This window comes from Lemur catta, chromosome 15, assembly GCF_020740605.2.
Source record: "Lemur catta isolate mLemCat1 chromosome 15, mLemCat1.pri, whole genome shotgun sequence".
NCBI lineage: Eukaryota > Metazoa > Chordata > Mammalia > Primates > Lemuridae > Lemur > Lemur catta.
The window spans coordinates 6,424,897-6,437,088 of record NC_059142.1 but is presented as its reverse complement, the minus strand read 5'-3'; the positions used below and the strand labels follow the sequence as shown (position 1 = coordinate 6,437,088).

Here is a 12,192-nt window from a genome sequence, read left to right as displayed (position 1 = left end):
TCCGTCAGAAATCTAATTTTCTTTCTAATTATGACGACTTTGGTGCTATTTTTGAAATATCACAATTTTTCCCCCATTTCCCCCTGATTTTTCTGGGCTCCTGCTTTGCTGGCTAGGCCAGTCCCTGGGCACCGACCCATGCGTAGCTGTGAGGAGAGTCCGCCCCTCTCTGGGCCTCGGTGTCCCCACTAGGGAAAAGGGGTAGACCAGAGGACTCAGGCTCCCGCTTCCTGCCCGCGGTGGCATCAGGCGAAGTAGGCGTAGAAGAAGACATTGACGCACATGAGCAGGATGGCGTTGAAGCCACAGACACGGGCCCAGAAAGCATATTTCTGGGGTGTTTGGCCATCTCCTGGAGGGAGTTGGGGAGGGAGAGAGGGACAGATGAGGGACACAGGCCATACCGGGCAACCTTGCCCCAGCCTCAGGGTGGGGATTGAGCGGGAAGGCCCAGGGTCACCCACTTACCTGCTTTGGCTCCCAAGGACAGGTCCTGAGCCAGGGTCCACCAGGTAAGGTTCTCAACCTGCAAGGAAGGAGTAGGGAGGCAGGAGGGGGTGTGGCCTTTGTCCCAGACAGGAGCAGGGGTCAGTGATGGAAAGATGGCAGTGGAGCTCCAAAAGGGATGGGGTCAGGGCCAGCCAGGGTCAGGGGATCGACCGCTAGACAATTTTTAAGTCAGAAAGGGTCAGGGATCAGAGTGGGAGACAGTCAGAGATTGTGAGGGGTCAGGGTCCGAGTCAGGGCAGGCTCACCTGAACAGCCTGGGGGGGTGGGGTCAGCAGGCTCCCGGCCACCACAATCGCACCGCTGAGCACAAAGAGGACGGCGGCGAAGTGCAGGTAGTGGATGCTCTCCAGGACGGCCGGCCGTGTGTCTGGCTCGCCGCAAGGCGGGGCCGGGTGCAGGAATTCCAGGACCAGCCTCGTGGCCCCCACCGCCAGCCCCACAATCAGGCCCCAGAAGGCCCCCTGGGAGGAGGGACGCAGGGCGTGTGGGGCCGTGGGAGGGACACCGAGACCCCCAGACACACGCAAGGGCTGCAGGGGAGATGCGAACAAGCTGCGGTGCGTCGCTGGGAGGCCCCCCGCAGCCCGCCCTACGTCCCTCCCTGCCCACCCACCTGCGCCCACCCACCTGCTCATTGGCACGGCGCCAGAAGATGCCCAGGATGAAGACCGCAGTGATCGGGGGCGCCAGGGAGCTGGTCACCGACTGCATGTAGATGAAGAGCTGCCCGCTGTTGGAGCCCTGCAGCACGGGGATCCAGGCCACGCTCACGCCGATGAGCACCACGATGACCAGCCTGCGGCAGGCAGCAGGCAGCGGGCAGCTGTCATCCTGCAGGCCCCTCCTCAGCCCTCCCCCACCTCCCTGGTCACTGGGACTTGCTCTCCAATCTGTCCGCTGCAGCCCCAGCCTCCTCCCTGGCCTCTGGTCCATGGCACCAGTGACCTGGCCTGTCCCGTCCTGCTCCGCACCCTTCCACGGCTCCCGGCCGCCTGCGGGACAGCCCCGACTCTCAGTGCTATCTGCGATCTGCTCCCTGCCGTCCCTGGGGCCCCACTGAGTCAACCCTTGAAGTCCTCCACGGCCACCCAGGCTTCACTTGTCTCTCCTCGAAGGCACTTGTCCCAGCTGCTGCATGCACATTTATTTGGGTGTTGACCTGTTTACTACCTGTCCCCGCTCCGGACTGGAAGCACCAGGAGCGCAGGAGCCTCGTCTCTTTAGTTCACTGCTGTGTCTCCCGGCACACCAAACATTCAGTGACGGCACGAGTGACCCACCGCCCTCTCGTCTGGGCCAACCGACCTCCTGGCAGTTCTTTGAACACTGAGCTTTATATCCCCCTGCCCGTCCCCTGCAGTGGCCCCTGCCCTGCTACCCGCAGCCCTTTGCTGTTGACTCACACCCATTACAGGGCAGCCTCCCTCCCAAGGGTGCAAATGTTGGAGCTTGGACTCCTCAGCCGTGAAGCTGGAGCCCTCCTGCCCCAGCGGGAGCCCCTCCCCCACCCTCCCTGCACCCAGTCCTCCTGTCTGCCCCTCCCCCACCCTCCCTGCACCCAGTCCTGTCTGCCCCTCCCCCGCCCTCCCTGCACCCAGTCCTCCTGTCTGCCCCTCCCCCACCCTCCCTGCACCCAGTCCTGTCTGCCCCTCCCCCGCCCTCCCTGCATCCAGTCCTCCTGTCTGCCCCTCCCCCACCCACCCTGCACCCAGTCCTCCTGTCTGCCCCTCCCCCACCCTCCCTGCACCCAGTCCTCCTGTCTGCCCCTCCCCCGCCCACCCTGCACCCAGTCCTCCTGTCTGCCCCTCCCCCACCCACCCTGCACCCAGTCCTCCTGTCTGCCCCTCCCCCGCCCTCCCTGCATCCAGTCCTCCTGTCTGCTCCTGTCTGCCCCTCCCCTGGGCCAAGAGCCCTTCCACAGCAGGGACATGCTTCATTTGTTCACTCAACAAACCACTCATGAGGTGCCCACCTGGGTTCAGGGCACTGTGCTAGGAGCCCCGATTCGGGGATGGGAAGGCCTTGGTGCTTGCCCAGCACTCAGAGTCCAGCAAAGAAAACAGATGAGCCTGTCACCTGCACTCAGGGCAGGGCTAAGGGAGCCAAGAGAAAACATCAGTCTAGGAGGGCTTCCAGGAGGAGGGGTCCCCAGAGCCTTGAAGGGGCGTGGGACTCAGCCAAGGGGACAGGGCTGGGGTGAGGTATCCATCTGCTAGCCCTGGCTGAGCGTCCCTCACCCCCAAGGTGGGAGATGGGTGAGATGCGCTGGAACCCTGGCCGGGCCAGCATGGGTGACAGGGGCTGTGTGTGCAGCTGGGTGGGTCCTCCCCCTGCCTGCCTGCCTGCCTTTCTTCCCTTCCAGGCCTGAGGAGAGGGTGGACGAAGGAGGTGCCACCTTGATTAAGGCTAATTAACGCTCAGCCTGGCGGGGCTGCTCTCATCAAAGGCACAGGCAGGCTTCCATTAACACCTGCCGCCCCGCCCTCTGCACGTGGGCTCCCGCCGCCCAACACCAGACTCCACAGCTCTGCGCCAGGGCCTCGGCCCAGGCCCTCACCTTACCCTGTGACACAGCCGCCTCCAGGCCGCCAGAGGCCCCAAACCCAGAGGCTGCCTCTCCGCCCGAGATATCCCTCTCAACCCCTCCCGGCAAGCCCCCTCCTCCTCGAGGAGCTGCGTGAGCCCCCCGCTCCCACGCCAGCATCGGGATGGACAGCCCCGCCAGCATCTCCCCTGGCTGCGGTCACAGGGGAGCCCCTCAAGGCGGGGTCTGTCTGCATCCTGCACATGGCCAGCTTGGCAGGGCACGGGGGCTTGGGCCCCACCTGTGGACTGAACGGCAGAGAAGGCAGACGGGAGGGGACAGCAGGGAGGGCAGGGAGGGAACAGAGGACCGGGTGTGGGGGCTTGGGGCAAGCAAAGACACAGCCCCAGTCACGGCTGCCCCCGCCTATGACAGCTCCCACAGCCCCCTCAGCCCGACCCCGTCAGGGTCACTGGCCTCCCCCTGTGGCCTCTGAGCTCTGCTCCGTCGCCCCTTCTCCGTGAGTCCCCTGTGTCCATGATCGAGCCTCAGATCCTGCTACCCACCCGACCAGAGGCCCGAGACCCCACGGGGCCATGGAAGTATGGCTCAAACAATGGTGTTTTAGGCAGGAGGAGGCTGAGACAGGTCTCAGTGGCTGGAGGTGTCGCGGGTTTCCCAGCGCTTCACGAGGGAGAGGGGCAGAGCTGACCAGCCTGACACCCGGCATGGGGCCCTTTCTGCTCCTTTGAATTGGCTGCTGAGAGAACTCGGGCCCAGAGAGGGTGAGCCACCTGCCCAGCACCACACAGCCTTGTGCAGGGCCCGCGGGGAGGCTGAGCACCAGGCTGGCAGGGCAGGTGGGGGTGGGAGGGGGCACTGACTTGGCAGAAAAGGCGGGAAGGAGGTTGAGGGCCCGGTGGCTGGGCAGGTGAACTGCACGGAGCAGAGGCCTGGTGGGAGCAGGGAAGAACCTGCTTCTGAGGAGTCTGGGAAGTAGTAGGCAGGGGACATGAGGGCCACTAGGCAGGTGCAGAGGCTACCAGTGTCCCAGGCCAGAGGGCCAAGGCACACGCTGGGTACAGGAGGGGACCCAGGTCCCAGTTCCCAGGGTGCTGGCACAGGGAGGGGCTTCGAGTGGGGTCCGTCCACAGGGGAGACGCCGTGGTCAGGGCCTCTGCCAGGCCACACAGCCGCTCAGGACAGGCAGGGAAACCAAAGCGAAGAGGTGGCCAAGGGGCCAAGTGCCCAGGACGCGCCAGAGTGGAAGCCTCCTGCATGGCGAGAGGCGAGAGGCTCCTTGTTTTGGCGGAGCCTGCGGGCCTGCGACGAGCTCACACGCACACCATCGGGCGTGTCCCAACAGGGCCCTTCCACGGAAGCCCGGCTGTTTTGCCTCGCTGGGGCAACTGCCTGGAGCTCTGGGGGAGACCCCACCCCAGGGACAGGACCCTGGGCAGAGGGTGCTCTGTTGGCCAAGCTAAGCACCAGAAGGCTGGGCCCCTCAGCCAGCAGAGTGGGGCCCACGTGGCCCAGAGGGAGATGAGCGGGGAACAGGACAGGTGGGACAAGGGGTGGGAGAGGGCCCAAGCAGACAGACATGGGCACACACTCAGAGACACCAGCCTTCATTATCCATGGAGTTCACCCCTGCGAGACTCTGGGGTGCCTGGCTGGGCATGGGATAGAGGGATGGGCCAGACACAGCCCCTGTCCTTCAGGAGCACCCGGGCCCCTGGGCGGGGAGTGATGGCGGGGAGCCCAGCTGGATATAATGGCCACAGGTGCTGCGGGAAGAATCTGGCAGTAGTCCCCTGGGGGCACAGGGGGGAGGGGGCTCATTCCCTGGTTCAGGGTATCAGGGAGGACTGCATGGAGGCGGGGATGCTGGGTAGAGTCCGGAAAGATCAGAGTGAGTCATTGAGGTAAGGAGGGGACAAGCAGGAGGGCAGGAGCTCAGTGGGGCCAGGGCCCCCCAGACCGGGGGACTGCTGCAGCCCAAGGGGGGCCAGTCCTCAGTGCTGGCTCCGAGCCCTCTTTGGGGTGACTGGGAGCCATCGGGAGGGTTGGGGGCTCAAGTCTGGGGGAGACGGAGGGGTCTCTGGGACAGCTGGGGCAGGGAGGGCTGGCTCCGCAGAGGGTTGAGAGACGCACCCTGGATGAGGCTGTGACCGCGAAGGGTGCAGAGGTACTCTGGCCTCTTCTGTCCCCTCCGTCTTGGCATCTGCCGTTCTCCCTCAGCCCACCTCTGGTGGGACCTCGTGGGTGGGCATGTGGCTGGGGTGCTCCGCAGTGCCCCGGCACCCCCGCAGTCGTACCGTCCCACGAGCAGCAGCTCCCGCTCCCCTGCACGGGGCCGCAGCCGCCTCCAGATGTCCATGGTGAAGAGCGTGCTGCTGCTGTTAAAGATGGAGGTCAGCGACGACATGAGCGCGGCCATCATCACTGCGATCATCAGCCCTCGCAGACCTGGGGTCGGGGAGGGGCTTGCTGTGACCCTGCCTGGCCCTCACCCTGGGCCCTCTGCCTGAGGCCCCACGGCCATTCACGAGTCCCTGGGGGCAGACATCCAGGAGGGAGAGAGGCTGAGGATGTCTGAGGTGAGCAAGACCCAAAAGTAGGCTGGGGGCTGGGTGTGGGGGCTCAAGCCAGCACTTTGGGAGGCGGAGACAGGAGGATCAATGGAGGCCAGGAGTTTGAGACCAGCCTGGGCAACGTAGCAAGACCCCGTCTCTACAAAAAATAAAATTAGCTGGGCATAGCATCTATAGGCCCAGTTATTCTGGAGGCTGAGGCAGGAGGATCAGGGGTTGAGGCTGCAGCAAGCTGTGATCGCACCACTGCACTGCAGCCTGGGTGATAGAGACCTCATATCTAAAAAGTAAAAAATATAAATAAATAAATAATAGGCTGGGGAGCCAATGACAACCCATGGGGACTTGTGAACTTGTTGCTTGAGCCTCCAGCTTGCTGGCAATGCTAATCCCGACTGTAATTACTGGTATTGTGGACGCTATGATCGGCGCGGAGCCTGGCAGTTGACAAGGCACTTTCACACCCATGACTTCATTGGAGGGAAGGATTATTAACCCGTCTGACAGATGAGGAAATGGAAGCTCAGAGAAGGGAAGAGCATTGCCCAGGGACTCACAGTGGGCCAGAGGCAGAACCTCAGGGTGGGGTGGGGGTGGCGAGGAAGGCTTGGGGCGGGACCCTCTGCTTGGAGGTCACACCCTGGGCAGGGCTCATGTCTCACCCCAGCCTGCAGTGGCCCAGTCTGGAACTTCCCACCATTTCCTGTGCGTGACAGGACACGGCAGGCACAGTGAATCTTTCTGGCTGGTGCTATCGTTCCCCAGAAGCAGAGAAAAACCGCGCCTGAGAGCGAGTGAGGGCTGTGTCCCGGGGGGAGGCATTGCTGTGCAAAGCCTTCTGGGGGTCGTGGGTTGAAGAGGGAGGCCCCTAAAGAGGTAGAAGGATGCTTGACTGCCAACTCCCAGCTGTGTGGCTTCAGGCCGGTCACCTCCACTCTCTGGGCATTGGTCTGAGTCTGTCTCCAAGGACTCCTGCAAGTTTTCATCAAGTGTTTAAGCATCTCCTTCACCTCTACAAACTCCCTGCCCATCTGTCCTCTACCCCTTGTCCTGGGATAAGCCTGACATGGGCCCCCCTCCCTTGAGGGCTCAGGCTTAGAGGTGCCATTTTTGTGGGGGTGGGGTGGGGTGGTTAGGGCATCCCCTTCGCTCAGAGCAAAACGGGGGACGGCAAAACCCAGAGTCTGGGTGGTCCATCCTTGCCAGGTAGTTTTCCTATGTTCAATCCCAGCAACAACACTGAGGGTCGAGGAGTAGATGCCATCACCTCCAATTTATAAACGAGGACACCGAGGCTTCAAGGCTTCAGGCAGGGAAGTGACATGCCCCAGATATCTTGGCCAGCAAGTGGCAGAGCCAAGATTTGATCCCAGGTCTGTGCACTCACTTCCCTGGGGCCTGGGCTCTGCAGGAGGGAGGGAGGGAGGGGGGGAGGGGTAGGGTGAGGCTCACCTGAGGGACCAGGAAGCTTCCAGGGAGGGGGCCAGAGGGAGAGGGAAAACTCAAGCCCCTGAGAATTCTGAGATGAAAGGCTCCGCTGGAAAGGGCCCAGAAAGCTGTTTCCTCTTTTTGCTTAGAGTGGGACCTCCCCACCCTTGCTATGTTGTTTTCACTTACACACCTCCTGTGTTGGGGAACTCGCCACCCTGTATGAGACTGCCAGGGCTGCTGCTGCCATGAGACACGTGGAAAAAGCCAAAACCTGCCCCATAGTTCTACCTGTGGGCCCACAGTGTCTCTGGGGGACACAGAGGATGGGGGCTCATGCCGGCAGATGTGGGGGATGCGGATCCTGAACTCCTGGTCCTGGCAGAGTAAGCAGCAGACTTGGGTTTGTGTCTCAGTCACTCCCTAATCTCATACAAGTCATGTTCCCCTCCCTGTGCCTCACTTTCCCCATCTGTAAAATGGAGCCAATACCCTACCTCATAGCATTTAAGAAGAAGCTGCTTTGGACATGTAAGAAGAGAAAGTAGATGACCTTTCTGGAGAGATGGTACAGCATGGGGTAAGAGGACAAGGTCTGCAGGCAGATTAATTGGGTTCAAATCCCAGCTTGCAGCTTACTTGCCATATGACCTTGGCCAGGTCACTTAACCTCCCTGGGTCTCAGTTTCCCTCCTTTAAAATGGGGATGATAGTAACAGCATGTAGGGTTCCTGACTAAGAAGAATCCAGCGCATCACGTGGGAGCCCGTGGGACGGTCCCGGCACGTGCTGGGTGTACAGCTGTTGTCTACCATGGGTGCTTGTCCTCTCTTCCCTTAGGAGCAGAACATCTCACCCAGATGTCACGATGGATCCAGAGTGGCCCCCACTGCCCCCAGGGCCCTCCACCCTCATTGGGCCCCAGGTCCCACCCCCACCCCATCCCCGCCCGGACCCCCACCCATCCGGCCTCACCCATGGGCATCAGCTCCATGACCAGCTTGGGGTAGGCGATGTTGGAGCAGCCGACCTCCGCCCCGCAGGCCCGCAGGCACTCGGACGGCACCACGCAGCCCACGTCATCTGCGAGAGAGGGATGCTCGGTGGCTCTGCCCACAAACGTGGGCACCTGGGTGGCCCAGACCCGGCTGGGGAGGAGCCCGTCCCCATGGGACCGCTTGGCCGGAGCCTCCAGTCTGAGCCATGAGGAGGGGTTGGCCTCTGGGAACTCTTCTGGCTCCAACGCCCCCAACTCTTCTCCATCATGACCCCTTCTCCCTGTCCCCCCACATCCCCAGGCCAGGGGCTCGACTGCAGTGTGGCCCTGCCCATGTGAGCAGCTGGCCGTAGAGCCTATCTGGGGTGCCAGTCTCCCCACCCCCCCGTCCCAGCCATTCTGGCTTCTGTGTCACCACCTGCAGCTCGTGGGGTGAGAGCCGAGGTGCCACCAGCAAGGCCTGCCTGCTTGAGCTTGCCCGCTGTAGGTGTGGGGTCACTGTCCCCCAACCCCGGGGTCAGAGCTTCAGGCCAGGCCATTTCCTGAGCCAGTGCCCAGAACTCTCCAGTCGCTCAGCTTCTCAGTGGTCTGTAAGACCCTCCATGATCCAGACCCCTGCCCCTCCCGGTCGTGCCATCTTGCTCCCCTCACCCCACCCCTGCTGCAGCCACAAGGGCCTTCCCGCTGCCCCAGGCATTCCCCGGGGCTGCCTCCTCCCCTTCCGCTGCTCCCCCTCCGTCCCCTCTCCCCACATCGTTTTCTTCCTCATTCCTTGTCATCCCTGGGGTGTTTACTGAGTTTTGCCTCCTCCCTATGGTGGGGAGCCCCATGAGGATGGGGACTTTGCCATGTGCTGTCTCCATGGCTGGGGCACTACACACCGGTCACCCCTTGAATGAATGAATGAAGGAATGAACATCCTGGGCTTGGGCCAGACCCAGACTGAACCATAACTGCAGGCGTCCCGGCCCCCAGCCCTGCGTGGGGGCAGAACCCCGACCCTGCGCCATGGCCACTCCGCTCTGCAGGACTCTGGCTCCAGGCAGTGGCGGTGGGCTCTGCCTTGCTCACCGGCAAAGCGCAGCTGACGGAGGGAGTCGGAGGAGGGAGTCGGACTGACCCCACGTTCACTTTTCCTCCCATAAAACACTTTCTAAAAACCCTTGGCCCCTGCCCCCGGGGGTGTTCAGCAGGGCCCACACAGCGCAGAGCAAACCAGGAGCCCGCAACTCTGGGTGAGCTCAGAGACAGAAGCCAGGGGACTGCAGAGGGGGCAGGAAGGGGAGCCTCTCCAGGTGCGGTGGCCTGTGGGAGGCCGGCAAAGTCACAACAAGGCGCTTCTGTGACCCGGGGCTCCCTGTGCAGACCACCCCCTCCAACACCCCTGCTGTAGATGCCCAGCCACGGAGGGGGCGGCAGAGCCCTTCCCCTAGGCCACCCCCCACCGCGACCCCCATGCCCACATCCTAGTCTCCAGCCCAGCCTCTCAGAGGGCTGGACACCTGGTGCGGGCCACCCCCAGGCCCACCTCCCCTCAGTGTTTCCTCCCCACCCGCCAGCCCCCCGGCCAACGGCTGCTCCTCCCTCTCCTCCCGGCCTGGCCTGCCCACTCGCTGCAGGCCCCTCACCAGCCCTTGGAAACCACAGCTCTCATCAGACCTCGTCCTCAGGATCCTCCTCCCCACCTGCCACCCAGGAGCCCGTGGCATGCTGGGAATAAAAGTCCTTTCTATGGCATTCAAGGCCCTTGACAACTGGTCCCGGCACCTCCCATCCCAGCGCTGAGTGCCAGCCGCCCTGACCCGCTTGCATTTTCTCACACACACCCAGGCTCTGACGCCTCCGTGCCCTCGCAGACGCCACTGTCCACTTAACCCCCACCCCCACCCTGCTCGCCGCCTGCTTGGAAGGGCTTGTCCTCTGAGGCCTTCCCTGGCTCTCCCCCACCCCCAGGCGGTAGCAGCTTCCTCCCAAGGGCTCCTAAGGCCAAAGATTGAATCACAGTTGTTTGTTTACATAGTCTACCTTCTCCACCAGAACAGGAGCTCCCCAAGGGCAGACACTGGGTTTGAATCATCTCCAAGTCCCAGGTATCGCCCAGCCCAGGGCCGGGCCCAGAGGAGACATTGTGTGAGCATTTGTTGAATGAACGAATGAGTAAGTGAATGAATGGTGGGGAGTAGGGAGGAAAGACACAGAGGGAGAGGAGGAGAGGGAGAAAGGATCCTAGAAAGAGCCATGGAGGAGTTCAGGCACCATTTGATCCAGCTGCCCTACCCCACCACCTCCACCCCCCACTGGTTTTGTGGGACCAGAAAAGACATAACTTGCCTGGAACGCACAGCAGACCCAGGACAGAGCCTGGGGCCCCATGGCAGGACCCTGATGCCACAGGGGTCCAGGATTCAGAGGGCAGGTGATGGCTCTGAGCCTGCTCCAGCTGACTCCGGCACTCGGAGGGCCCAGCCCTCCTGGGAGGGCCAGGTGAGGTGTCGCAGCCACATAATGGCTCAGAAAGCAGAGCCAGGAGACTCTTCCCAAGTGTGTTCAGCTCACTCCAGGCTGCCGGCATGGGGTACCGCCTCTGGCACCACTGGTTCAACCAAGTGTTTGTGCTGAGCAGCAAGAAAGAACAACCTCTCCTGTATGAGAACAGTGGTGGCAGTGTCGCCATCGAAACACAGTCCCCCAGTGTGCCAGCTGCGGGGTGGCAGCCCAGGGGCCACTGAGAGTGGGGGAACCAGGTGGCGGTGCGGAGTGCTGGCTTCTGCAGGCCTGGGCGCTGCCGAGCAGCCGCGGCCACACCAGAAGCCTGGGAGCTGACCCTCTCCTCGCCCCGTGCCCTCCCTCCCCACAGCCAATGGCGAGTCCTGCTTGGTTACCAGGGGAACTGCACCACCTCCTCACTGCCCCCAACCCACCTCCGCTGCAAGCAAGCAAAGGGAACTTCTGAAACCACCCATCTGCCCACATCCTCCCTGCTCACGGCACTCTGTTGTTCTCCAGCCCCTACAGGGGATCATGGGCTCTAATCAAGGCCCTCCACCCGCTTGGCCACCCTCACCCCCATTAATTTCACCCAGATTTCTGGCACCCCAGGCTCCCTTGGATACCTCTGTGTCTGTGTTTGCTGCTCCCTCTCCTTGAATACCTTTCCCTCCTCATAAACCAAGGGTCCCATCCTCATTCCTCGTGTTCATCAAGGATGTCGGGGCCCCTGGCTTTGGGGCAACATCCTCCATGGCACCAATAACTCCATGCCTATGTCTGTCCTGCCTCCCCACCACAGTATGACAATGGGACCTTAGGGAGAAGCCTAGGCCCCAACAGTCTCTGCCAGTGTTTGTTGACTGACTGAATGATCCTCTCTGAAGGAGGCCACAATACGTCAAGGGGTAATGAAGGTGTTCCCTACTCCCCAGCCAGGCCTGGCCCACTCCCCTGGGTGCCAGCCCAGACACTGCCATTGCTATGGAAGCAGGAGAAAGGCTCACAGACCTGGATTCGAGTCCAGCTCTCCCAATCCTTTGCTGTGTGATCCTGAGTGATTATTTAAAGTCTCTGAGGCTGTTTCCTCCTCTGTAAAAACCCTTCTGGGGACATCTATAGGCCAGAAACCTAACCTCAACCTTAACTACACACTTTATATAAAATTAACGCAAAATAGATCACATCGGCGGTCCTAGTGCAGGGGTGTTTACAACTAATTGATCACAACCAGTTACAGATTTCTTTATTCCTTCTCCACTCCCACTGCTTCACTTGACGAGCCGAAAAAAATAAAAATAAAAATAATTAAAAAAAACCCAGCCTAGGGCTGGGCGCGGTGGCTCATGCCTGTAATCCTAGCATGCTGGGAGGCCGAGGCGGGTGGATCGCTTGAGCTCAGGAGTTCGAGACCAGCCTGAGCAAGCGTGAGAGCCCGTCTCTACTAAAAATAGAAAGAAATTATCTGGACAACTAAAAATATATATAGCAAAAATTAGCCGGGCATGGTGGCGCATGCCTGTAGTCCCAGTTACTCAGGAGGCTGAGGCAGAAGGATTGCTTAAGCCCAGGAGTTTGAGGTTGCTGTGAGCTAGGCTGACGCCACGGCACTCACTCTAGCCCGGGCAACAAAAAGCGAGACTCTTGTCTCA

The 12,192-nt window shown here is 61.5% G+C and overlaps 1 protein-coding gene across 1 annotated transcript; it reads right to left on the bottom strand.

The window, feature by feature from the left end:
* Positions 1–11: 11 nt before the first annotated feature.
* Positions 12–5,615, bottom strand: LOC123621109 (sodium/glucose cotransporter 5). The gene is made up of 5 exons (XM_045526923.1): positions 5,353–5,615; positions 1,138–1,306; positions 756–971; positions 469–526; positions 12–352 (listed from the first exon to the last, which is right to left on the bottom strand). The coding sequence occupies exons 1-5, from the start codon at positions 5,487–5,489 to the stop codon at positions 246–248; spliced, it is 687 nt and encodes a 228-aa protein (XP_045382879.1). The 5' UTR covers positions 5,490–5,615; the 3' UTR covers positions 12–245.
* Between the last annotated feature and the right edge of the window lie 6,577 nt (positions 5,616–12,192).